Genomic DNA, 27,489 nt, shown 5'->3' on the forward strand with positions numbered 1-27,489 from the left:
TTAAAATAAACAAGGATATTTTGGTAATTTTACAGAGACAAAAAGTGGAAAGGGGTCAAATTAGTTTTTTAAAAAAATGGGTCAAAAATACAGATGAATTATATAATGGGGTTAGAAATCTCAATTTCCCCATTGAGAGAGAAAAAAGTGGAAGGAGAGAGAATTTAGGGAGGGAGAAGAGGGAGGAGAAACATCAAATATATTTTGAAAATAAGTAAAATAGATATTGAAGAGATATCGAGAGATATGGATCAGATGTGATTTTTAATAAAATAATAAAAAAAATTAAAAGTAACCTATGTCAATTTACTACTAGGATCATGATTAGAAGTAACGTGGTCATGAAAATTCATGAGGCAAGTTTTTTCCATTTTTAATCGCTTCATTTTATGCTTATGTTTGAATAATTGCGTGATGGGTTTTGATTATTGGTCCTTTTTTTTAGAAAAATTAATTAGTTCGTTTGTGACAACTTTTAATTTTATTTTGACAATGTATTAAATCTCTCATCGGTTAAAAGTTGAATGCTAAATCTGATGGAACTAACTTTTTAAAGTTAACTTGTTAAATGTAGAAGGGAAATGTCAAAAAATTATATATTTTCCTCTCGAAGAGAACATTAAATTTGAGGTTAGATTATATAAGATGCCCCTTCGAGGGTTGTTTGAACAAACAATTTCCTCAGTTTTCTTGTCAAAACGAATACAAAATTGTGATGGGACGATCGAGTTGCATAAGTGGAAGGCACACGTGACAATTATTTTTAGGATGAAACTACATGTGAGGAGAGCGAAGTCGGTGGATGCTAGAAGAATGATGAACAAAACTTTAAATTGATAAATCTCATAGTTTCCATTCATCAATGATGTCACTAATATATTTGTCCCGTATTTTTTATGAAACCGTCATTGTGAGTGTTACTATTCCTCAAAATGCCCCAATTTTTATCCTTGAACTTAAAAGATGTATCAATTTTTCAAAAAAAAAAAAAAACTTTTAATTTCATCGGATTGGATTGAAGCCTTAAATAAGTATTCTAATTTTTACCTTAGGTTAAATTTCACCCACAATTGTAATAATAAAACAATATAAGAATAAAAAAAAACAAATTAGTAATTTCAATGAAAATAAAATTTTACAAAATTAAATTTAGGGTGCACGTGCAATGGTATGAAATGAAAATTTAGAGTAAAAATAAATACATTTCGGGAACTTTCGGGTGAAAGTTATTATTATGAAGAAAATCTCCATCTTTCTAAAATCTCATTCCCTCAGAATCCCCAAAGCTTTGATTTCACCATTAATGGCGGCTGCTTCCAGACCCTCGTAGAATAAGGTATCTCTCTTTCCTTCTCTTCGTCTATGATCTTTCAATTTCCCACTTGAATTCGATGCCCATCTATTCAAAGTCTAGTACCAGCGGCGGAACAAAACAACCACTAGTGGCTGCCGCATCACCTTCCAGCTTCTTTACCTTACTTTTTGTTTTCCAATTTAACCGTATTTGTAATCTGAGTCAGAATAAACTTAGGGGCATGGTTAAAGTGAGGGCTTAAATTTGCCAATCAACTTTTGGTGGCAACTCAAGATGGCATAATGATATTTGTTCCTTTTTCATATTGGATTTGTTCATTATGTTCCCTAATTGATTAACAAGTGGTTGAAATTTTTGGTTTTCAGCTGACAGGGAAGTGTATGAGGAGATTTTTTTTTAGTGGAAAATGTTCAGTAAGTTAACTAAGCGTGGCTTTTGTACGGCACTATCACCACGGCCTTGGCTGTTTGTGGGCTTGGGGAACCCTGGGGAGAAGTTCAGAGGAACCAGGCACAATGTAATAAGTGATCCATTTTTCACTGTTCATCTTAAATCACATTTTGGTTTTGGAATGAGAAGTACAAGTTTGGTCATTCTTATTTTGGTTCAGTACAGGTGGGGTTTGAGATGATTGATGTGTTTGCTGAGTCTGTTGGAATTCCAATTAACAGGGTTCACTGCAAAGCCTTGTTTGGCGAAGGTATGTTCATTTTTTAAAAAAATTAGAAACATCTCTTTTCAATTGTGCAACGTTTTCAGCAGTTATTGTTGTTTTCCTTCTGATTGCATGGAGTTCAGGATATTTGGCTATTGATGTTTGTCAGGTTTTGTTGGGGACATCCCTGTTTTTCTGGCAAAGCCTCAAACTTACATGAACCTTAGTGGTGAATCTGTATGTGAATGAGAATTCTCCTTTTGTCTTCTTGCTTCTTAAGAGCTAGGTTATTTATAGTTGTAGCTTTCTATTCTTAGAGTCCACAGATTCATTTGAGTGAATTCATCTTGTGAAATTATATATTCAACTTTTTGAAAGAAAAAAAACTTGGTATTCAATTTAAATCTACTAGAAATTTCCCAGGATACTGTTGGTCTGTTGGAGTTCATTACATGTCAATAACGTATTGGATAATGGTTACCATTGTACCGAGATTGGTTTGATGCCATACATCTTGCGTTTCATCATCTTATTTCAGGCAGGACCACTTGCAGCTTATTATAAGCTACCTCTTAACCGTGTCCTTGTGGTAAATTGTTATATGCATTTTAATATTTTTTTCATTACATATTTTTAAACGAATAAAGCCATGGTATTATTTTGAGTCTTTGACTGCTGCAGTTCCATGATGACATGAACTTGCCATGCGGGGTGCTTCGCCTTCGACCCGATGGAGGGCACGACTACCACAATGGGTATCTTTAAATATTTTTGTGGTCGTGTTGTATTTTAGTATGTTTTCATTATATAGCCATAGACTAGGTTGTCCCTTGCGCCACACCTCTTCTGTGGCTTATACATTTGGACTGGATCAGTGGTAGAGGTTAGTAGTCAGGGAGTTGATTTCAATTACCATGGAAATGGCTTTATCTGTTCTCACTTGAAATAAAAAAAAGGGTCCTAGAGAAGTCTAGAAAACCATTTATTATAGCATACTAGGGAGATGTTGATAATTACATCCCATTCGGATTTATCAGCTATATTTGGTCATGTCAATTAATTGTTCTGTTCTTCATAGACTTTTTGAGAATCAATGGATAGCATTTGAGATATTAAGATATTGATCAACCCCCTATTAAGAACATGTATCCCAGGAAGAAGAGGGCGTGTGAGACTTGAGAGGAACGTTTGGGTAGGAAATGTTGTGGTCCCAAGTTGGTTATTTATCAATAGGGCTGTTCTGGGTATTTTGTGTGGGTGCATACATCAGATGTAGGGGAGAGACAGAGGTATCTGTTTGGTTAAGTTGTGAGTGAAGGCAGTAGGAGAGGTCGGGAGCTCTCATATTTTTCCCTTGGCTCTGTAATTCTCTCTCTGAATATCAATAAAATAGGACTGGTTTCTATCAGATATATTACTTGACTTTCCAATAAAACAACCATGTGTCTCAAAATATGGTGTTTAACTGCATGCTATAGCGTGAATGCTTTTTTCTTTTTTTGTTTGGCGAGGTCATATTATTGTCGTCGTCTATACTTATTGGCTATATTGTTCCTTTAGTAAAATGTGATGACATTCTCTTCCATTTTCTGGACTTCTTGAAATGGATTTTTATGTTAGGCTGAAGAGTGTCATTTATCATTTTCGAGGGAACAGAGAATTTGCTAGGTTAAGAATTGGTAAGTTTTGTTCCCTATGTTATTTTGTGGTCTTTCATGTTTTCTCCTCCATTCTTAGAACATTTTCTTTTTAGGCATTGGAAGGCCACCTGGTCAAATGGATCCCAAAGCATTCTTGCTTCAAAAGTTCAACAACACTGCTCGAGAACGAGTAAGTTTTTGGTTTCTGCTGATTTATCTTGATGTAACTCATTAGTCTGCAGTCAAAAGCTTAATACCACTTCTTATGATCGAATCCTCTATATTTTTCATGTAGTTTTCATAGATCCATTGATGGAATCCATAAGTCTTTCTCTCACTTTTTTGTATGGAGTGGGGGTTTGAACTTTCAACTTTAGGGGAGGTAATAGGTGATTTATTCATTGAGCTATGCCTGAATTTTCCAGTCTCTCGCTCTCTATTCAACCCTCCATGATCATAGAAAGGAATAAAAACGGATATTTTAATCCTTACTGACTTGATCTTGTTGCCCCTAGAACATTGTTAAAATATATATTTTGGACCGTCCTCAATCCCATTTTATTTTTTGGCAAGTATATTTCGTACCTTTACATAAGTTATTGCTATTACTAACTCCTTTCGAATAATCCTTGATTACATTTGGCCTATTATACATCCTGACGTAACTCTTCATTCACTTTTGTTTGAAAAGATCGACACTGCATTGCTCGAGGGGGTTGGTGCATTGAAGGACCTACTGTCTCTTGGTTTATCGGAGAGTGCGAGACGCTTCAACCATGAACAGAAATACAAGCATATAAGGTTGCAGACGATGCCAACATGAAAAACGATGAATATCGTCAATTAAAATTTGATCAAATCCTCCAAGGGAAGAGGGGAAACAGAGGCAGAGTGGAGGTCCTCTCAAGGTACAAATAATTTTGTCTACTGACATGGGATAGTTTAGAGGGCATTTTGTTGTGATGTGTAATTATATTTTTAGGGTCTTAACTTATAATATAATTTTTTAAGCTTGGGAATTTGTTAGAGTTAATATTCCACATGATTTATGGTTGTAAAAGTAGAGCTGATTGGTTTTGTTGCATTCTACTTCACTATTGGTCCAATTTTCTATGTTTAAAGTTAAGGATTAGGAGATATTACCAATCTTCTTTGTGCGACTATTTCAGCTTCCAAGCGTTAGTGAATTCAATTTAGTCAGTAAGGCAAAAGACTAAAATACCCTTATTCGGCATTTTACTAGACATCCCTATTCTTTACCAATAGGGGGTTACATTTCCACATTTCCCTGAGCGAAGAGGGGGCGGAATGTTTAAGCTCCAAAGCAGTGAGTGAGTTACAGACTGGGTTCGAAAAGGTCAAATTTTTTATGATTCCATCATACATGATTGAGTTGCGAAAACTTTTGGATAGGTATCCCACATCTGAACTGAATTCTTTGTGGTTAAAGAATCTCTTTCTAGTTGCTCGGAAACCATTAGGAAATTCTCTAGAAGAAATATGAGGTTTTACTTCTGGTGTGTCCTCGACTCTACCCTTTCTTCTTTTTTTAATCATTTAGATTTAACCATTTAAATGAAGATATCCAGGAAGAATCAACATTTAATTAAAAAATTTCAAAAAACAAGAAATAAATGGAGAATAATTCCATGCAGCTTGGTAGGATCGTTCTCGTAGGGAAATACTTTAGGTAATTTGTAGGATATTAAATCATAAGTAGGTGACCACCGTAGTTTAAACACATTTCCTCTAAGTCCTTTGCTATTTACATTGGTCTTCATTGACCACTGGACCATCCCACTAGCCCTTTGTTGTACTTGAAAATAGATTTATAAGAATTTATTTGGTAGCATTCTTATTTCTTTGTTGGAATGTATTTGTTTTTGTTGTTTCCAAAATCTCATACAATTTTGAGAATGTCTATAAAAAATTGAAAAATGAAATTATTGAAATTATATCAGCAGTATAAAAAATATTATATCCGGTGAATAAGGAAATCAGATATATCGGTTCTTTGTTTGTTTTTTTTTTTTCTCGAAAAAGATGAAATGAAATAATCCAATTTTTGGGGAAAAAAATTGTAATGGAATATCCAATTTTGGACAAAAGATTTCTTTTTGAAGATAGAATAAGGAAACGAATTATCGCAGTTTTAAAATACCAATTATTTGAATACTGCCCGACTTAATATTTTTATTGTTTATTATTTCAAACAATTAATCTTCCTAAAAAAATTCTCTCCATCATCCTCCTCGTATGAAATTTTAATCCCATAATATCTTCCCATTCAGGATCAGGACGGATTAAAATTATCTACTATTTTAATAATCAACGTTTATACTTATTTAATAATTTTTAAGCTTAAACCTATTTAATAGTTTTTTTTAATAATGCATAAATCCAAAAAGTTAAGAAAAAGTAGTAGAATCGAATTTCCACCCACGGACAATCCCGCAAAATATTTCCCGCTTCTAACCGACATCCCTATTAATCGACATGCCACATCATTAACATAGACTGACTTCAAGAACATGAATGGTTGATTTTGGTTGGTATTGATCAATCAAATCTATTACTAACTTTGGTTTTTATTAAAGCAAACTCTGTTTTTGGTGAGAAGTCCCTACCATGTGTGGTAGTTAGTCAATTCTCAAGCTTTTGAAGTTCACAACCAACCAAAAATGAGAGAAAAAATTGATGCCATGAATTCATTCCACTACAACCACCTTACCTTCATGCTCATAATTCAAAGCCAAGTTTCCAGATCCTAATCTCTGTTCAAAACACTACCAACAAATCTAACTTCAAGACTTTTGAAAGAAGTACTTACAAGAAAAGTAATTTAATTTAACACTACTTCTAAGAGTCATTCTCATCACATACTTTCACAGCTAGGCAACCCAGTTCACAAGAAGGAAAGTAGTATTCATTACATGTCCAGCTTCAAATTTTGATGCATATTTTGGCAAATTCTTGAGATCCTGCTGAATGGTGTACATGATTTTTCTTTGGAAAGATGAAGCAACATATAATGCATCAGATGTTATATTCTGTTTCTTTTAACATCCTAAATGCTAAATGTATATGTTTTTCATTTCTAACTTGTTAAGTTTCAGAAGTGCACTAAGGCCAAAGAAAATATGCTATCATCAGTAAAAATGGGAGACAATGCATGGAAAGAGATCTTTAGATCTTGGGCTTACATCAATCAACTAAGTCCCTAATTTAGTAGCTTTGAACTTTTTCAATCAAATCAGACTTCAATGAAAGGGGGGCATCAAAAAGATAATATGTAACTGCAAGAAGATAAAAATGAAGATTGGAATGAGTTGTTTGTATGTTACAAAATACAAGAGAAATGAATCAAAATCATGAATTCATATAATGTTGGAAAAAGGAGCAAGCATAACTTTAACCCAGAATGGTCTCAAACCTATCATGTCATTATGGAACCAAGTCAAAATATAGATAGGGAACATGATTCACCTATGAGTAATGCGGTCCTCAACATGATCAGCAAGTATTGATTCCGTCCTTGCAGTCTTTGGTCAAATTATAGAATGTTTCGACCCGGGTTTTTGCCCTATAGAACACTTCGGTGTCCACAGCAGCTCTCATGTACCCATCAAACTCGACTGGTTGTCCGTTGTTTATGAGTCGTGTTTCGTTATACCACTCACTTGTATTTCCCCATAATTCCTGGTAATCGTCAAGCAAATGGACTTTGAAATAAGATCGCAATTTGTCGAAGTAGTTATAGAACGGTTCATTGGATGCTATGTACAGATTCCTCCAAGGCTGAATCATCCCTTTCAATTTTTCAAGGATTGCATCAGGAGATGTATCAGAATCCAAATGAGGCCAAAGTTCTTTGTTTTGTGCCTTCTCTCCTCGAACCACATGAACAGCATCAAAATCCCAGTCCATGCGTCCACTGATTTCAGTCACTATATTCATCAATCTTTTCGATTTCCATACGGCGTGCCACGGACGCTGGATATACTTTGCAGCTTGCCCCTCACACACTCTGTACCAATAATTCTCGGGTTCTGGAGCATCAAACTGCCTCCATATGATCGTATTCTTATCTTTCTTCAGTTGCATTGGTGTCACTTTATGGCTCAAAACCTTCCTAACAGGTATTCTCTTCTTGTGGCTTTTGTCCCATTTCCTCCAATCTCTATGAAATTCACCCTCATCCACAATAGACGCAACCTCTTTAAGATGCTCGAAATCAAAGTAAAAACGGAAATCTTTCCCCTCCTCGTCTTTGTTGCTCGGGTTATAACTACCAGCCAAACACACACTCAAATCCATCACAAATGTCCTGTTTAAATACATTGCCTCTCCCAAACCACACAAGAAACTCCATAGATAATGATTCATACCTTTACAGTAGTCCCCTCCACGTGAATAGTACAAGTACTTCCCCTTCCTAAAATTCATCTCCGATCCCAATGTTGGGATCGTGTCGTTTATCTCCTCATCCCGCACCGGTGCAGCAAATCTAGCACTTCCACCACCACCCCTAGTACGATTGCTAGCTCCACTTCTCGGTCGTCTAGCATTCATTCCTGAATGCCAACCACCAGCATGAACTACCTTATAATGACAATCATCTCCAATATCGAATCTAAACCTCCGAAAATCCCTATACTTCCTCCAAGACTTCTCCTTCTTGTTCCTAAACCTCCACGAAACATCACATTCGTCCTCCTTCGACCCGATAACCGGAGTCTGATACTCCAAGAACGCAATGGACTTAAACGCCTTCAAGTTAAACCTTTCGACCGCAATCAAAATACGCGGGTCCGAACAATTAACAGCCCTCAATTCGTCACAATTCAGTTTAGGGGCAGAATCAGCAATTACCTCCTCAGATTTCTGGATCACCGCCTCAGTGATCTGGTTCCCCAAAGCCGGCGGCACAGCAGGGGATATAACCGAGACCAAATCCTCGCCAGTTTTGACGACGGATTCGTCGTTCTTGAAAGTGGCATTCTCGGAGGCAGTGAAGAGCTTGGTAAGAGCAGGCGTGGATTCAAGCCACGGATCCGGGGGCTGGTAGGTGATGGCAATGACGGTGATAATAAGAACAGAAAACACAAAAACAGAGAAACAGAGATTGCTTATGAGCTTAATCAGATGGTGCCCGATGGGCTCTGTGGGGGGATTTGAATCTTTCATGGGGTTTTGTGGAAACCCCAGTACCGAAATCGAAGCAGATCTTGAAATGGAGTCAAAAATTCGTCCAAAGGATTGATGGATAGAAGGAGGGAATGAGGGCGGAAATGATGGAAGCTTGAAGGAAAAACTTTGGAGAGCAGATCTACAACGGAACGGCACCGAACTCAGACTGCTGCTCTTTGCTTTGCTTTGCTGAGAAGTTGTTGAATGGATTTCTTTAATATAATATATATATATATATCCTTTTTTTGATCTTTTGGAAGAAATGTTTTTGGCCATCCCTTTTATTTTATTATTTTATAAATTTGGTCCAATTTCCAAGACCATATATATATAATTAAAACTAATAATTCTTATGCTTTTGATTTGTCTAATAGATTTAAATAGTTTTTAATGTAACTTAACTCAATTGGAATCCTCACTTAATATGTTACATTTAAGGAAAAAAGAGTCTTTTGATCTTTGTATTTTTAAAATTTATATTTTAGTATCTGTACTATATCTTTAAAATGTTCATTTGGTCGTTGTATTTTAAAAAAAGTGATTATTTTGACCATTTAATCTTTCATTTTTATTTCATTTTTTCGACCAAAATTTTAGCATGATACTTACCCACTAAATTTTTTAAAATGTAGCCATAAATTTGTATTAAAATGTTATAAAATTTATGTTTGATCACTTTTTAAAAATACATGGACTAAAACAAACAAAAAATTAAAAATACAAAGACAAAAATAGATTTTTAAAATATATAGGCCAAAATAAATGAAATATGAAAGTTTAACAACTAAAATATCATTTCAATATTTTTAGTACAATAAATATAGAAACAGGAATTTACTTTCAATTGGTTGCACTATTCAATTAATGTTATTTGTTTGGAAGGTTTTTTAAGAGTACCTTTTAATTCAAATAGCAAAAATGTTACGATTTAAGAATATATTTATCTTCAAAATGTCGAATTAAGATTAATAGTTCAATATCACAATTTGATTGATGAGGAATTATATTCAACAATTATTTTAGAAGTAAAAGCAATAATTGTGTATATATATATATATATATATATATATATATTAATATTTAGTTTATCTGGGTTCATTCGAGAACTTAGAACCAATCAAATAAATCCATCGAGTCTTCACTTTACTAAATCAAAATTTTATTCGTTAAGACTTCTAAAACATTTTGATGAGATAAAATTTTTTCTAATACAACATGTGGGGGCGGGAGATCGAATTCATAACCTCATACTTGAGGGTATATTTTAATGCTTGTAACATTTCAATGCTTTCGCAAGTGACCACCTAACACAATCATCGGAAACAATTTTCGCCCAAAGTCTAAGTTATAAAACTAGCTTAGAATCTCTAGACACCTGTCTAAGAGCACTAACTTATAATATTTTTACAAGAAAGAACCCAAACTTTGGGTTCTTCTCAAATTCAATTATGATATGTACAAGCTTTTGAGCAACTACAAATTATAATTGAGTTATAACCCCATCAAGAGAGACACCAAAAGAGTCAAATCAGAGCATGATTATAGTCTTGGAAGTGGAAAGTTTTGTAAATGAAATGGGACAACCACCTTGAAGCAGCAAAACAGAGTATTGCAATGGTGATAATGGTGGCCTTACCAGCTGCTGAAATCACTCCCTGCTTTGTCACTGCCACAGCTCCAATGGCAGCCATGGATATGACCTGAAGAGCCACCTCAGCTATGTTCAGAGCTTTATATGCAGCATTGCAGCTGCTACAGTTCACCACGTGGCTCCAGTACCTGAAAATCGATAATCGAATACATAAACGATCTATTTTTCCGTATATATAGTCTGCTCGAGATCCACAAATTTGTATGATTTTGCTTTTAGATTCTAGCTAAGAATCTTCAAGCTAATGGAGATGGTTTTTTTACTTATAAGTTCATGATCTTCTATGTCGGTTATCAAGAATAGTATTTTTTTTTTCTCTCTTCTCCCTCGCTTAATCTCGTACATGCTTTTAGAAAATTCTAGCTAAACTTGCCCTATGGGATAAAAAGGGTGCACCTTTCTTTTTTTGACAAGAACAAAAAAATGGCCAAAGGGCAGGGATGAGAAAACCCCCTCCCATCAAAAGACAAAAAACTATTGAATCAACGCTTTCCAATCTTGAAGAACTATGGAAAAGCCAATAGTTTTTTTAGAACAAAAATTCAACCCATATATTTTGATAAATGTTTTTTACTTGGAAATGGATGATTTTGACTCGATTTTTGGGTGCCAACATGAGTTTAGCTTAGTGGTTAAGACATCTTGAGGTCGGAACTTCAAACCCATGTCCCCAGATTTGTTGTACTAATGAAAATTTGGTTTTAGGCTGATAGTTAATTTAGTTGATCTTACGTTGGTTCAAACCGATAAGTTTGACATTAATTTTGGCTAGAAATCGAACACCTTACCCACCTAAAAGGGACAGAGGCCTTTTAGAGGTAGTAGAGAACTGAGTTTCAGGAATTAGAGGATACCTTTCGAACACCTGTTCTCTTGGAGGCAATGGAGGAAGGGAGCCAGAATATTTGCCTCCCCAGTCAACTTGACCACCTGCATACTTGCTCAACCACCTTCTAAATCCAACCACCAAAGCATCTGACTTTACTGGAACATAACAAGCTTTGTGCCAATTCGAAGAACCTATTTCCGTTAATTTATGCTCCTAAATTCAGAACAAACATCATCAGCAACTGTACTCGACAGGCCAAAAACAATGTTGTCTATGAAAGAAATTTCTTACCTCAACACGAAGAAAATACATGTCTGAATCTAGAACCAAGTTCTGTCCTATATGAAACATCCATCGTGGAACAATATAGTTTATCCATTTCCCAAAGTTCCTAGGGAAGGCCCATATCAATCTGCTTTTACCTGGACTAACTGGGATGCAGAAGAAAACGAGAAACGATCTCCGTTGCGATATTTCGGTTGGCGGTTTCTGAACCAACAAACTTTCTAAGAATCAGAACCCATCACAAGCAGAAAAAAAATGCAGTTATAAATAGTCCAGTTCAGATTATCATCCCAATCCGATGAAAGACATGGAAATGCTATTATGCTTTTGCCAATATACCTTTACATTTGCAGTTGATGATGATGCAGATTCATCACTCTTCCTCTGTATACTTTTTTGAATCAACTCTGGATCGGGGAAGAAATAATAGACACAAGGTGCAATAAACTTGTGACTGAGCATGTCGTGTTGGCCAACAAAACCATTTGCGTTCAGCGTTTTTACGCTCATTTCGAGTGGTCTGCCACCTTCTCTGTCAGCTTTCACGGTGAAAGAACACAAATGATTGTTGTTAGTCAATGCAATCCAGGTGAGAGCCTCATGCAAGAGTTGAGAAGATAGAATTGATAAACATATCTGTTTTTGGATATTGCTGGGGCTTGAATTATCCTGTAGTGAGCATATGGAACGTGGGCAGGGTCCAAAAGATTTTCAATCAGTATCTCATACCTGAAAACATCAATTTTCAACGACAAAGTAACCTGATTAAAATATCGCTACTAGCACAAAGAGCTGAAAATGGCATTGCACTAGTTCAAAACTCAGGATTTACTCTTCTAATACTATACAAAATCACTACCCTACCAGTTTAGTCCTTTGACTATTAGGGTTGTATCTGGTCTCAAAACTTTCAATTTGTGTCTAATAATCCTTTGAACTTTAAAAGTGTTGCGTAGGTTTCTGAACTTTCAATTTTGTATCTAATAGGTTCTTAAACTTTAAAACTATCTAGATCTCTAGACTTTCAATGTCGAACAAGTCCCCAATCTATCAAACATTCTTTTAAATTTCTGAATTATTTAGACTCAAAAATTAAAAGCTCAGGATCTTGTCAAATACAAAACTCAATTTTGGGTCTAATAAATTCACAAATTTAAAAAATATTGAATAGGTCAAGGATCTATTAAGCACAAAATTAAAATTTCAGAGACCTATTAGACATGTTTAAAGTTGAGAGACTTGTTCTTTTTTAAGAACAAGATACAAACTTCTCATTGAAATAATGAAAAATGGAATACAATGTTCAAAGGATAAGAACTTCCGAAGGGAGTGAAAGGAAGCAAGAAAATTCAGAAAAAACAAGAAGATAACTATCTGTAAGAACCCAAAAGCTTGACCAAGAGACACTTCAAAAGAATTGAATCGAAACCTTCAAACGAAGGAGAAGGCTGCAAAAACACCAACAGAGCATAAACTAAAGAGGGCCCAAGACTTCAACTTGATAGCGAGAACTTCAACCACCAAGAGGCCATCGACAATCAAATTTTTTTGACCCTGATCATCTTCAAGCTTGAGACCGCTGCACTTTGCAAAAATCTCATCAAAATCCATCTTCCATTCAGATAGCAGCTCCAACCTTCTTCTAATTCGAGCTTCTTCACAAGAAGTCATTTATTTTTGCAACCTTTCTAATTCATTCTTTATTATTATTATTATTATTATTATTATTATTATTATTGGATAAGAAACGTTCCAATTCATTCCTTAGATAGTCAAGCCAATTTTCCAAGGTAGAAAAGGAATCCAGGATAATCCCAAAGAATATGGAGGAGGGGGGATGAGAAGACATTGCCGAATAAAAGGCTTCCAAATACTTTGAGAGCAAAAGGCCAAATAAACCAAGAAGAGGGGACCTTTACAAATCCAAAGAATCCAAAGTCCTGCTTAACATCAATGAAAGGACTTCCTATTAAAGCCCAGAAATACCCAACCTGGATGCTGCCAGAAGATAATATACCTCGAGGAGAGAAAAGGCCTTTGGAGAACCAAGGCGCACAGCCTTTAAAGGATCTTCCCCAAAACGATGGAAACTGAGGCTACAAAACTTGCTGCTCAAAACATGAAAACCGAGCCGGTGCGAGAGACTTGTTAGACACATAATTGAAAGTTTAGGAGATCTATTAGAGATTCTTTAAAAGTTCAAGACTTGTTAGACACAAACTTGTAATTTAACTTGATGTTTTATATACCTCTTTTTGCTTCCCATTCTCATCCAAAAGATTATCCAGTGGCTAACCACAGACAACAATTTATGCAAAAACATAGCACAATCTTCTTGTGTACAATCTACTTTCAAAGTTCCTTACACTATCTTTTGTAAAACACGATGTGAATACCCATAGCAATGCAAATACGATTGATATATCTTATAGAGACAACTATCTCCTAAATTCAAATACTAGAATGAATAAAAATTACCTTAAAAAGATAAATAAGAATGAACGGACAGAATGTGATTCATTTTGCGTTAGCCCATAATTTTTATTCTCTGCATTTGACATTTCAAAAGGCATGGGAAATCAGAAAGAGGCTTCGAAGTGATTACCCGTAGGCCATATCTCTATTACCCTCTAACTTAACATAAGATGGGTCGTCCAGCTCTGGAATAAAGGAAGGTTTCTTCTCCGAAATTATATCTTTGAACTTGGGATCCGAGTTTGGCCAGAACCACACTATGCCATTCTGAACTGTGCTTGGATATACAGCGACGCACGCCTTCTTGGATGAGTGGACCTGCATGTTATATCAAATTGGAGTAAATGTTCATAACATTTGTAAATTCAGACTTCAATGTTGTTATTTATGAGAGATATTTCTCTCCCCTGTCTACTTAATACTCAATGTAGGCTTGAAATTTGAACCAACAACCTCCTAAAAGAGATCATGATGTCTTAACTATTAAATTATGCTTAGATCGTTGAGTGAGAAAATAAAATTTCAGATCCATTATGTATCTCTTTATTTTTTGTATACGAAATGAATCATAGAGTTATTGAACTATTAAATTACCTATTCTACAGAAAAAAACTCAATGGAATAGATTAAAATTTAATCATTTCAATATATATTCAACGCAATTTTTCTTTTTATCAATTTGATCATCTAAATCTGTCAATCGACTTCTTTGTTTTAATTCTTATTTTCAAATTTTAGTTCCCCTAAGGTTGAATTTGTCATCAGACTATATATTTGTAATTTAGATCCTGAGTTTATATGATGTCACATAAGAATTATGTCAAACACAATGTGATATTCAACATAAAACACTTTATAACTTCAGGATCAAAACAAAACATTTGAGTGGAAAAGAGACTATTATAAAATAATTAGAAAGGTTTTAAAAATAAAGTAGAATTTAAACTAAAGTAATTTGTGACCATAGAAAAGCATGCTTACCCCACACATCATTTTGATGGAAAGGAAAAAACAAACAAACAAAACCCCCTTACGTGGCTGAATTTCAGCCATAGTAACAGGGAAGAAATCGGTCAGTTATAGAGAGGAGAAATTACCGGAGGGCCATCGGGAGGCGCCTGAGGGATGAATTTGCAGTCACCGGAGCCATTAAAGCACCATCCATGGTACACGCACTGCAGCCTCCCCCACTGGTCGATCCTCCCTTCGGACAATGGCGCCAATCTATGAGGACAACTATCATCAAACACCTTCCACGCATTCTCGTTCCTGTCCCACCACACCACCAAATCCAGCCCTATCACCTTCTTCGCAATCGGCACTCTCTTGTCCAGATCGCACACCGGCATGACCGGATACCATTCCGAATACCAATCGAACTTCTCCCCCTCCGTCTCCGACGATTCCGGCTGTTCTGAAGCGACATCGGACGCCACGGCCGAGCAAATTAGAAGCTCGAACTTCCTCGACACATTCCGGTGCGCCGCCGCCTTGAAATTGAAGGATGATCTCGATCTCGGTGGCGGATTCCGATGCCAGGCGACGCAGCAGGGCTTGCTGGCTATGGCTCTGTCGAGTGTGGTTAGATGAGCAGAAGGAATTATCGCAACTTCCATGGCTGATTCCTTCGCGCGGAGAGAAAAAGAGAGTGGAAATTATATGCTTCTTGGAGTTGGAATCAAGGTGTATAACTGGAAAGCAAACATGGAGTTGATCGAACTTGCGGAGAAGAAAATTTGAAGCCGAAAAGTTTGAAAGCTTTTTCAGCCATTAATGGAAGCAACGGGATAACGTCTACGCGGGAACGAAGATGAAATGGGAAATTACCCTAATATTTTAGTCCAAATATTTTCCCCAATTTAGTCCATATTGTTTAAATAAATTAATTTTTTTTGAAAGGTTAAATAAATAAATTTAATCCTTATATATTTGTTAACATTTTCAATTAAACTAGCTGAAAATAAATTTAAGTTTAAATAATAAATTTGGTCTCGGACAAGTTGAATTTGGTCTATATGATTTTAAAAATTTCTATTTAGTTCCTATAGTTTGAGCTTAGTTTCAATTTATTCCCTATGATTTTAAAAGTTTCAATTTGGTCTCTAAGCTTTACAAATCGTCATTGTTATTGTGCGTAAAGTTTAGATTATATATATATAGGTATAAGTGTATCGAGGTTTAGGGCTATGCAGAAAAAGAAAAAAAAATATTTTTTTAATTTCATAAAACACAATCCAAATTTAAATAAAACTCATATTTAAATGTGATTAAATCACACTGTACCATATTTGTAAAAAATAATAAATAAAAAATTTATGACATTTCTAAAAATACATATTAAATTTCATTTCACTAATTAATTTACAGAGAATTTTTTCTACTTGTTTGGTGCTTTTACTGTTCTGAATAAATGGTCTCTCAAAAAAAAAAAAAAAGAACTACTGCTTGGAATGGTGAAAGACTGAAAGTAGCCTTTGTAAAATTACATTGAGGCAACCAAGTTCTGATCCTTCAATCAACATCTTCAAAGGGCATAATGGTAATATCATCAAATCAAACTATGGACTAAGAATTTCTGTTAAATACAATTAGAAAATAGTTTATTTCATAAATAAATACATATGCTTCTTCTATTAGTTTGTATCTGTGTCAGCATCTATAAAGCTTTCATCAAAGGGCATAGTGGTAATTTCATCAAAGGGCATAACGGTAATTTCAACGAAGGGCATGGTTGTAATCATGGAAGTGGAAGTTTTTGTAAATGTAGTGAGACAGCCACCTTGAAGCAGCAAAGCAGAGAATAGCCATAGCCACCATCACATTTCTAGCAGCTGCTGATACCAAACTCTGCTTTGTTGATGCAAAAATTCCAAGTGAAGCAATGGAGATGACCTGCAACACAACTTCTAGTGCATTCAGACCCTTGCATGCCACCCTACAACTGCTGCAGTTCACCACATGAGACCAGTACCTGAAACAGTCCCCCGCTTCCGACTTTCAGTTTTGTTCGGGCATGACAAATATATGAACATGAAATACAAAACAGAGTGCAAAAACATGACAGGAAAGGAGGTTATTTGCAGAACTTTTGATGGTAGTGAAACTTAGACGATAGAAAATGCAGGTGGGGATCTTGATCACATCCTTTCGAGGTGCTAGTTTACTCAGTCGTTATGGGGGCAGTTTTGCGAGTCTTTTGTAGTCTCCAAGGCGAGAAATTGAGATTACAGAGGGATAGTGGAGGAGGTTTTGATGTACCCCTTTCAGGAGCATGGCAAAATTCTTGGCAGACATGTTTTTTCGCCATTTTGTGGGGTATAGGATAGAGAGAAACCATAGAGTTTTTAGAGGATTAGAGAAGTTTTGAGAGGCTACTTGGGAGTTTCGTAATAACGTTCAGGTGTTTTTTTTAGATTGGAGCTCCTTTTCGTAGGTTTAGACTTCCTCTTGTTGGACTTGTTTTTTGTAGGCCCTTGTGTATTCTTTCATTTGTCTTAATGAAAGCTCCATTTCTTAAAAGCTTAGATAATATAAAATGGGCGTCAAGGATATGTTTGTCTCTGGCATTGGAGCGGAAAGAAATCCGTGTCAAACCGCATTCAACAAGTCACAGAGACTTTTGCGAAGCACTACTCTTTGGATCAACTAAACTGATGAGACAAATTCATTTGAAAATAAAAAACTCGTAGGATATTAGATCTAAGGTAGGTGAATTGTGACCGCCATGATCTGGACTATGGTCTCAAAGATATCGGAGTTTATAGTTTATGAATTGAATTGAATGAGCTGCGAAAGAGTTACCTGTCCATCAGCTGTTCCTTTGGAGGCGATGGGGGAAGACTGCCACTGAACTTGCCTCTCCAATCAACATGACCATCTGAATATTTGTTCAACCACCTTCTGAAAGCAACCACTATGGCGTCGGACTTTGTTGGCACGAAACAAGCTTTCTGCCAATTTAAAGGGCCGATATCCAATATCTTCCTCTCCTGTAAATGTGCTCAAAATAATTATATGAATACGAATTCATAAAAGTTCATCCAAGAGAAGAGAGCTCTTTAATGGTGATGGTGAAGTTCTTCCAACAGCGAAACAGACATGTAAAATGGTGAAAACAGTAAAACAATAGAAAACAGTAAGATTGAAGCTCGTTTCAAAACAAATTTTTCTTCTCCAACTGCACTAATGTTGTTAATAAGCTTTTTTCATAATATTCCTATTGAAGTTCATTTCATAATATAATGAGGGTAATTCCCTAAACTTTCTAACCATCCAGTACTTTCAAATATTATCAGCAAGTCCAACACTACCGAACATTACTGGAGGAATAACTCAGCCATAGTAAAAGTTTGATCTATACTTCGAAAAACTTAGGCAATGTGCTGAAAATATGATAGTCATTACCTCCACATGGAGAAGATACAAATCCGAATCTAAAATGAGGTTTTGTCCCACATGGAACATCCATCTCGGAATAATTCGGTCCATCCATACAGCAAAGTTTCTTGGAAATACAAATATTACTCTGCTTTTACCCGGACTAACGGGAATACACATAAATATTAGCATCCCTTTCTTTTGTGATGTGTTTGGAGTCACCTGATACAACCAAAGAAGAAACATAAGTAATACCAAAGAGTGGAGAGAAATAAAAAGCAAAGGCTCACCCTTATTATTAATACTCACCCTAAAAGAAGGAAGGATCCGGATAATGCTAAAGAGTAACACACTTTTCATCACCAAAAATGTGTGCAATAAATGAAAAATACTCAGGTACTCACAGATCAACACCCATGCTAACCACCATTAAAGTCCCGACGAGTAGGAAAGAGAAATGCAGAAAAAGAAATACTTTTTTTTTAAAAAAAAAAACTAAAAAGTTGTTTAACTTTTATTGATGTTGATCGATAAGCACCTAAGTATCGCTCTTTTTAGATTTCTTACCGTATTGTTTTCAGCTGACAAGAGTGTTCCATTGTCTTGGAGTTTTGGATTTTTTTCCTTAGAAATTGGACCAAGACTAAAAGAAGAGTAATACAAACAAGGTGCAAAAAACTTGCTACTTCCCAGTGTCTGATTACTGATGAAGCCATATATATCTAAGTCTCTCACAACAATTTCAATTGGTTTGCCTCCTTCTCGATCTGCTTTCTCAGTGAAGTCCATGGATATTAGCCATTAGATCCCATTAGAGATTGAGAAAAAAAAACATATTAAAGAGTTTTTTTCCACCCTAAAATACTTATCTGTTCTTCGGCTGTTGCGTTCCCATTATCCCATAATGGGCATACGGGACATGTGCTGGGTCCATAAGATTCTCAATCAAAACTTCATACCTGAAAGTGCATAAAGAAAGAACATAGAGTAATTGAGTAAATAAATAAAAATAGAAATGGATAAAGAATTGTGGGTTCCTAGGTTACTTCTTAAACAGAGAGGTCCTCTCTATGCACTGGAGCTCCTCCTTTCATTTCATCAATGTTATTGTTATCTTGTATATTTTGGCCTCTTTGGTTCTACCATTAATTAGCTTGTAATCGGTATTTTACAATGTGATCCACCTATAAAATACTGGTTTTTAATTATGAAGATTAGTTAAGTAGCTGACTCTCTTAAACCATTCTTGGAAGAATAAGGTCATAATCTTTCTGTTAAATAGGATTTCCTCTGCTTACATCAATTTTCTTTCAGTGGGGGAAAAAAAGCACAGTTTTACCACGCCACTTAGATCCACACATTTCCACACCAAGTTCGTCCACATACGACATGACTTCCTTCATAACTCCTCTACACTGGACTGACCAAGATAAAATAAAATACATAAAATTAAAAGTGACAATTTGTCTCTCTTTATACCCATATGGAAGATCTCTGTTACACATTGACTTGGTATATGACGGGTCGTCCAGTTCAGGGATATAAGGGGGTTTTTTCTTCACCAAAATATCTTTGTACTGGGGATCACTATTTGGCCAAAACCACAATATGTCATTCTGCACAATGCTAGGATAAACTGCTACACATGCCCTTTTAGATGTGTGAACCTGCAATATATCACAGGAGGAAAAGTAGCAAATCTTGTCCAAATATTTAGAAGTTGGCTAATATAACCACAATACTTAATCCTGTAACCATATTAAACTATGATCTATCTTGGTAACTTCTGAATATACGTCTTCAGATTCTGGACACTGCTCACTAATAGAATAATATGCAATAATGACAGAAATAGAAAGAAAAATCCAATTCTGAATCCAAGTTAAAACACCAGGAAGAATCTTGAGAAAAAAAAAAAAGAGATTACTAATCAAAATACGCCAACAGCTTAGAATTTTAGTCCTTGTAAACTCATAAACAAGTCTAAGTTCCTTATGCATACAACTTTCAGCATTGAAGAAAACTAGTGCTTGATTACAGTAATATCGATTAAGAAACGAATCCATTGAGCTCCATTATTCTTATAGTTTGTCATTTATAGAAATGATGATTCTTAATAAGCATTGTTTCTCCAAAGTTTGACGGAACTAAATTATCATAGGACAAAAAGCAATGAGATGACAAGATTCACTAATACAGATTTCAGTTAGATTAAATTATAAATTTAATGTTGTGTCCAACTTTAAAAAGTTTCTTGAACTTTGAAATGTTTGATCCTAGGTAATCTCTATCATTAACACCTTTAACTAAATGATGACGTGACAAAGTTTTATTGAACAAAATAAAGCGACATGTACAACATAATATTTTCTTCAAGCTTGAAGACCATGTCGCTCAATTTTGTTCAATTGTACATTTTCTTCTGTCATTTATTTATTAAATAATGTCAAGCCAACTAAAGCTTGTCCAATATTCATGTCAAATCACCATTTAGCTTGGAATGTTAATAGCAGGGACTCAACAGAATCCCAATTCAAATTCAAATAAGTACAAGTTTAAATAGAAACAACCACAATTTCCTAGACTAAATCTGTGATTCAAGCTAAATAGTAAAGAACACATGGGAAAGAAGGAAGAGTCTTTACCGGAGGACGTGATGACGTGACAAAGTTTTATTGAACAAAATAAAGCGACATGTACAACATAATATTTTCTTCAAGCTTGAAGACCATGTCGCTCAATTTTGTTCAATTGTACATTTTCTTCTGTCATTTATTTATTAAATAATGTCAAGCCAACTAAAGCTTGTCCAATATTCATGTCAAATCACCATTTAGCTTGGAATGTTAATAGCAGGGACTCAACAGAATCCCAATTCAAATTCAAATAAGTACAAGTTTAAATAGAAACAACCACAATTTCCTAGACTAAATCTGTGATTCAAGCTAAATAGTAAAGAACACATGGGAAAGAAGGAAGAGTCTTTACCGGAGGACCATCGGGGGGCGCCTGAGGGATAAATTTGCAACCACCGGAGCCATTAAAACACCAGCCATGATAAACACATTGCAATCTACCCCATTGATCGATCCTTCCTTCAGACAACGGAGCCAACCTGTGGGGACACGCATCATCAAACACCTTCCAGGCACTCTCATTCCGATCCCACCACACCACCACATCGATCCCCATTACCTTTTTCCCATGCGGCACCCTCTTGTCGAGGTCACAAATCGGCATAACCGGGTACCACTGCGCATACCAATCGAATCTCTCCTCTCGCCGTTCGCTCTCGGGCTCTACCTCTAACGGATTCGCAGATTCCGTTGAAATGGTGGGCGATGAGTTTGCACAGAGCTTGAATCTTCGACTGTGTCTGTGAATCGTTAAAGAAGATGTTGAAGGTAAGAGATGAACCTGAAAACATTGATTCCGAAATCGGTATTTGTTCACTTTGGCAGTGGAGTGGAGTGGAGCAGAAGAGAATTTCAGAACTTCCATGGCCGCAGCTTTGACTTGCATGGATTTCTCGAAAGAACGCAAGTGAAGTAGATTTGAAAAACTTTGTGGCCATGAATTGTCCAGCAATTTAATCTCGTCAGGAAACACAGGATAGTTAATTCGCAGGTGACGATTACGTAAATTGAACTTGTTTTCTCTCGATTTTTCCTTGGTCCGACTCTATACCCAAGTAATGAATCACTCGTGATAGTTAGAGAAATCAAATTGTTACCACTTAAAGTATAAAGATTAAATTTTTATAGTTCGAAGTTAATAAATTAAATTGTACTTTAATGAGAACATAATAATCAAAAGAATCTTTTAATCAAAATATTTAAATTAATAAATAAACCCTTCGAATTAGTTAAATTTTTTTTATTAATATTATGTCCACGTTAGTAATATTTTATTCATATTTTTATATACTTTTTCGATTTCGTTTGTGATATTATAAAAATATTGATTCACTCAGGTTGAACGTGAACCTATAAAAATGTAAATGTATCGACCTAAGTTTGATACAATATTTTTAAAAAGTTGTTTACTTTATATTTATGAATAACAAATGCTTTGGAACAAAGTTTCTAATAACGTCCAATGAGAGCATAAAATTCACTCGGATAAGCAGTATTAATGAACCAACAAAACAATTGTTTTTAGTATAATACGTTGGGAATTTGAATTTATAATTTTTTGATTGGAGATATATGTCAATTACCGTTGAGCTATGCTCGCTTTGGCTCGAAGTTTATGGTAATCAAACGTATATATTTGGTCCTGTTATCATCATTTTACGATAAGGAATAATGTTTGAGCTAAATTGTTATGTAAATGTAAACATTAACTGATGATCTGACCAAAAATTAAATACAAACAATTAATATCAATTAAGTGGTTATAAATAATTAGTTAATAATTTAATTTAATTAAATAATTAATGACATTTATTGAAAAATAAATACTTCTAATGTACTTATCTACATGATTTTAAATATCCATCGACATATCGATATGTCCGTATATTTATGGGTTCGACATCAACGTGAGGGTAATTGACATTTCTATAATGTTACAAAAAAAATCGATAAAATATAACAAATATCAACAAAATTTTACTAATATAAACATAATATTAATATTAATCATTTTTAACTTGTTTAGAAAGGGTTAGACAGTTATTTGTTAATTTAAATATTTTTTTTAGTATTTTATTTTTATAATTTTTTCATAAATATCCATCGATATCGACATTTTATTAATATTTACATCGACATTTCTATGAAATTGAGACATTGACATTTCCATCGATATAGACATTTAAAATCTTGCTTACCATGAGTGAGTTAGTTAATATTTAATAGACAATTGATTTCGGTAATTTAATATATCTTACAAATAAAAAATGTATTAATTAGATTGATATCGACTAAAATTAGATCGACGAAGAGGCCAAGTCTCATTGGATAAAGCGCTTCAGTCTACCTAAAAATTAAGTGGTGCATAGATAGGTTTCATTGAGGACTTTACCCAATAAATGATAGTTGACATCCTTTATAGTCGAGACCCATACACCTAACTTTTCAGTATGTGTATACCTACTCTAAATGAGAGCAATTGCCATAATTTTTTTTTTAATAAAAACATTTATACGTTCATAAAAACGTTCTTTAACATAACATGACAATCATAATAACAATTTATTTGACACGATTTCTTCCTATATCTATGAATTTTATTGGACCTAGAAAGTATACATTCGAAGAACGTTTTAACTCTTCCAATATCAATAGGTTGATTGTTTCACTCCTGTATTTTTCAAAAGGAAAAAGGAGTTTTGAAAGCCATTTCCTCGATCGAAAAGAGAGTACATGTTCTCCCAACAAGAAAAAATGTATTATGCCTAACCCTAAGTCGAACAGCTAAGACAAATAACCGATGAATTTATAAAACGTCAGAAATTCCTTGAGCACAAATTTGAAAAAAAATTAGGCAAGATTGAAAACTTATTTTTATTTTTTATTTCCTATTTTTGAAAATTAAACTTTATAAACATTACTTTCAGTATATTTCTTTAATTTGCATTTATTTATTTTTCAAAATCCAAACTACAATTCCAGAACTAAAAAAACAATCATTTTCAAAACCTTGTTTTTATTTTTAAATTTTGGGTAAAAGTTCAAATATATTTTTTAAAAACAAAAAAAAAAAAAAAATATATATATATATATATAAAATTTTCAACAATAAAAAGCTAAAATCAAGAGAGTCCCGTTTTTTTACTTAGGTCTTAAAATATTATACTTATCCTTACTGAGCTTTTTTTTTTTCCTAAAAAACATGTTTGAATTCTTAACAACTCTACACTGCGATCCTCTCAAATATATATGAATCCTTAGTCAAACTTAGACAAAAAGAAAATAATAACAATAAAATAAATAAATAAATAAAAATAAAAATTCACCTTTACTACAGAAGAGTTGAAGCTTAAAAAATGGATCACACAGTGGAATTTTCAGTTTCTTGCACCAATTGTGAACAAAGAGTGGCTCTGCTCATAAGGAGGATTAATAATTTTAATCCAGCAGTGTTCATACAGAAAGATTCTCCACTTCAGAAATAAACAAACAAAGAATCTTCACTTTACCAATGGACGAAGTGATCAAAAACCCTCGGCCTCAAACAAAGAAAGCTTCAATCGAGGAATTACTAATCCTAAAGAAATTCCTATTTGCGATCGCAAATTCAACTCCAGACTTCGAATCAAGATCGCAAACGATTCATTCGATATAAAAATCGCAGACAGAGGCAACCAAAGACATCGATCGAAATCGCCGTGAACAGGAGGAGAAATTGGAATTTACCTGCGAAGGCGACGGCGATGAATTCTTCGGGAAAAAGTTACCAGGATTTTGAGCCTCGATTTGATTGGCTTCATCATCCCGATTCCCATGTTCTTATCGTTCCGCTCTTAGGTTTGCCGTTCATCTCATCTCTCTTCTAATTCTTTCCGCGCCTTTAAACTATTTTGAAAGTTAATTTATATATTCCTTGTAATAAAAATGCTATAAATATAAGTTTAAAAATACTATTTTCAATTTTAGTCACTATAGCTCTACATTTTGATAGTTGTATTTTTAAAAATTATCATTTTAATTCCCTATTTTGATTTTTCATTTTATTTTTTCTATTCTTAATTTTAACACAAAACAGCAATCAATATATTTTTGAAATGCAATGTTACTTGATATTAAATACTTCATTTTAATTTTTATAATTTTGAAATGTTCGTTTGGTTCCTTAACTCTTTTAAAATGAATATTTTGATTTCTTATTTTAACTTTTAATCTCGTTTTTTCTATCATAATTTTAACACGACCCTACCTTCAATATATTTTTTAAAATGTAATAGTATCTTTATTATATTAAACAATTTCTCATTGTGTATAAAATTTGTATTAATTTTTTTGCAAATAGGAATAAAAATTATCCCTTTTTAAAAGTGCATAGATCAAACGAATATTTTAAAACTACAAAGATAAAAAAAATGAATTAAAGTTCTAAATAGAAAGACAAAAATTAAAAAAGAACTAAAAATGCCTGAGACCAAAATATTAATACGAGATTTTTAACTTATCTTGATATACTCTTTCTTTTTGTATAAAAGCGTTTCTTAATATGCTTTACATCAAATTTATATTATAATATGTCTATATAATTTTAAACATTACGCTGTATTTAAAAAAATTATTTATTTAAAATAATATGTTTCTAACAAATCTAGAGGAAAGGTTCTAGAAACGGAGACTAATTAATAAGATTTACTTAAAATATAATACTAACTTAAATTGGATTCTCGAGAATACAAAAATTGAAATTTTTTACTCCATATCATAAAGTATATGTATTTTTAAAATCCATAAACATATACATATATATATATATATATATATATATATATTGTTACATTTGAGTTTTAGTTTAATTTAAATTGGGCTATTTTTTATTTTTTTTTTGTAAATTTTAAAATTTCTCCTTTACTTTTTTCGAAGTTAATGTTTTTTATAAGGGGAAAAAAAAAGCCAAGCCAAAATTTATCGGGGTGCGAGTTATGTTTTTCTGCAGGTTTCAAAAGCAACGAACTGAAAGTTCAGGTGACGTCCACCGGGAAACTGAGGATCTCCGGCGAACGGAAGCTCGGAACAGGCAAGTGGCTCCGATTTCAAAAGGAAATCGAGGTTCCCGCCGACGCCGACTCCGACAAAATCTCCGCCAAATTGACGGATGGCGTTCTGTACGTGAGGCAGCCCAAAAAACCCACCGCCAGTTCCAATAACCGACCGGAAAACCCAAAACCCAAGGCCGAAACCCTACCGCCGGCAGCCGCCGCAAAACACAAGTCCGAAACCTTACCGCCGGCCGAGGCTCCGAAGCCCACCGCCGCGAAACCCACCGTGGACCCACCACCTGTTCGACAAAATGCCTCAAAGAGCCGAAATGACAAATCCAAACCAAAGGCAATTGGGAAACAATCCACCCCTCCCCCCAAGAACGAGGAGCCGCCGAAGCCGACGGAGGCGGCCGGAGCGCCGCCGAGGACTCAAAAATCCGCCGAGAAGCCCCAGCCGGTTCAAGAAGCTGCTGTGAAGAACAGGACTGATCAGAAACAAACAGATGGGAAATCAGAAGCAGATCCAAAACTGAAAGATGCCTTGGAGAAGAAAGAAGGGGTTGGGTCAAAAATGGCAGAGGAGGAGAAAGAAGGAACTGGGTCAAAAATGGCAGAGGAGGAGAAAGAAGGAAGTGGGTCAAAAATGGCAGAGCAGGTGAAAGAAGGAAGTGGATCAAAAATGGCGGAGGAGGAGGGAGGCGGCGGCCATGGAAGGGGGGATAAGGAAGGTGGGGTTGCAGCAGAGAGGAGGGGGAAGAAGAGGAGAGGGGAAATGGTGGAAGAGGGAAGAAGTGGATACAAGTTGAAGGAGGTGAGGAGGACAACAATGGCGGCTCTGGTTTTGGGGGTTGTGGCTTTTGTGATTTTATATCTCAATGTTACAAAGAAAGGGAACGTGGAGGGAGAATTGTGAAGATGATTGGATTGGATAATGGAACAACTGAGTTTTTAGATTCAAAAACATTGGAATAAAATTTCTATACTATTCTTCTACAACATTTTACCGTACATTCTTGTGTGATTAGCAGTATATCTGTAAAACTTAATTATTAACTAAATATTTAGTTTAATCTAAATTTATATTAATTATTTTATTAATATTCTTTTTTATAAATTTTATATAATTATTATTTTACAAGATTATAGAATTTAGAATATTATATTTTACATGTTTTAATTTTAACAAATATAAAATGAATTTATAATATAAAGTAATATATTTATTAAAGTTTTTATTAGAATATTTACAGAATTCGAGTTTCCAATCAAACAGATCTTAAATGATTTTGACATATTTGTTGTTTAAAATTGTTTTCATTGTTTTTATATTTTGAATTTGAAACATTAAAATACAAAAACTATATTAAACAAATTTTTTTTTGATAAATATATATTATTTCAGG

At 34.5% G+C, this 27,489-nt stretch overlaps 5 protein-coding genes across 8 annotated transcripts; 2 read left to right on the plus strand and 3 right to left on the minus strand.

Annotated features, from left to right (window-relative positions):
• Window positions 1-1,175: 1,175 nt before the first annotated feature.
• On the plus strand, window positions 1,176-4,694 carry LOC111016566 (Peptidyl-tRNA hydrolase family protein). Of its 2 annotated transcripts, XM_022292006.2 has the most exons (9): window positions 1,176-1,336; window positions 1,681-1,832; window positions 1,931-2,015; window positions 2,140-2,207; window positions 2,509-2,559; window positions 2,652-2,725; window positions 3,591-3,649; window positions 3,724-3,800; window positions 4,302-4,694. In XM_022292006.2, the coding sequence occupies exons 2-9, from the start codon at window positions 1,722-1,724 to the stop codon at window positions 4,431-4,433; spliced, it is 657 nt and encodes a 218-aa protein (XP_022147698.1). In that variant the 5' UTR covers window positions 1,176-1,336; window positions 1,681-1,721; the 3' UTR covers window positions 4,434-4,694. The 2 variants fall into 2 exon arrangements, with proteins under 2 accessions (XP_022147698.1, XP_087982197.1); XM_088126071.1 differs by lacking the exon at window positions 1,176-1,336 and having other exon boundaries at window positions 1,691-1,832; window positions 1,926-2,015.
• A 2,209-nt stretch (window positions 4,695-6,903) lies between these two features.
• Window positions 6,904-9,013, minus strand: SUB1 (calcium ion binding protein). The gene has a single exon (XM_088126166.1). The coding sequence runs from the start codon at window positions 8,795-8,797 to the stop codon at window positions 7,124-7,126; it is 1,674 nt and encodes a 557-aa protein (XP_087982292.1). The 5' UTR covers window positions 8,798-9,013; the 3' UTR covers window positions 6,904-7,123.
• A 1,020-nt stretch (window positions 9,014-10,033) lies between these two features.
• Window positions 10,034-15,891, minus strand: LOC111016565 (protochlorophyllide-dependent translocon component 52, chloroplastic). Its single transcript, XM_022292005.2, has 7 exons — window positions 15,138-15,891; window positions 14,171-14,358; window positions 12,202-12,294; window positions 11,905-12,112; window positions 11,572-11,769; window positions 11,306-11,493; window positions 10,034-10,579 (listed from the first exon to the last, which is right to left on the minus strand). Exons 1-7 carry the CDS (start codon window positions 15,654-15,656, stop codon window positions 10,324-10,326), a joined length of 1,650 nt encoding a protein of 549 aa, XP_022147697.1. The 5' UTR covers window positions 15,657-15,891; the 3' UTR covers window positions 10,034-10,323.
• Window positions 15,892-16,485: 594 nt separating this feature from the next.
• On the minus strand, window positions 16,486-22,085 carry LOC111016497 (protochlorophyllide-dependent translocon component 52, chloroplastic). Of its 3 annotated transcripts, XM_088125567.1 has the most exons (8): window positions 21,613-21,752; window positions 21,406-21,532; window positions 19,897-20,084; window positions 19,287-19,376; window positions 18,985-19,195; window positions 18,445-18,639; window positions 17,842-18,029; window positions 16,486-17,011 (listed from the first exon to the last, which is right to left on the minus strand). In XM_088125567.1, the coding sequence occupies exons 1-8, from the start codon at window positions 21,675-21,677 to the stop codon at window positions 16,756-16,758; spliced, it is 1,320 nt and encodes a 439-aa protein (XP_087981693.1). In that variant the 5' UTR covers window positions 21,678-21,752; the 3' UTR covers window positions 16,486-16,755. The 3 variants fall into 3 exon arrangements, with proteins under 3 accessions (XP_087981693.1, XP_022147615.1, XP_087981694.1); XM_022291923.2 differs by having other exon boundaries at window positions 21,406-22,085; XM_088125568.1 differs by lacking the exons at window positions 19,287-19,376; window positions 19,897-20,084; window positions 21,406-21,532; window positions 21,613-21,752 and adding an exon at window positions 19,230-19,267 and having other exon boundaries at window positions 18,445-18,625; window positions 19,007-19,195.
• Window positions 22,086-24,684: 2,599 nt separating this feature from the next.
• On the plus strand, window positions 24,685-27,184 carry LOC148210612 (uncharacterized). Its single transcript, XM_088124897.1, has 2 exons — window positions 24,685-24,890; window positions 26,041-27,184. The coding sequence occupies exons 1-2, from the start codon at window positions 24,797-24,799 to the stop codon at window positions 26,997-26,999; spliced, it is 1,053 nt and encodes a 350-aa protein (XP_087981023.1). The 5' UTR covers window positions 24,685-24,796; the 3' UTR covers window positions 27,000-27,184.
• The last annotated feature ends 305 nt before the right edge of the window (window positions 27,185-27,489 follow it).

The sequence above is a fragment of the Momordica charantia genome (genome assembly GCF_013281855.1).
Source record: "Momordica charantia cultivar OHB3-1 chromosome 6 unlocalized genomic scaffold, Mcharantia_2.0 BLBB01000006.1, whole genome shotgun sequence".
Lineage (NCBI taxonomy): Eukaryota > Viridiplantae > Streptophyta > Magnoliopsida > Cucurbitales > Cucurbitaceae > Momordica > Momordica charantia.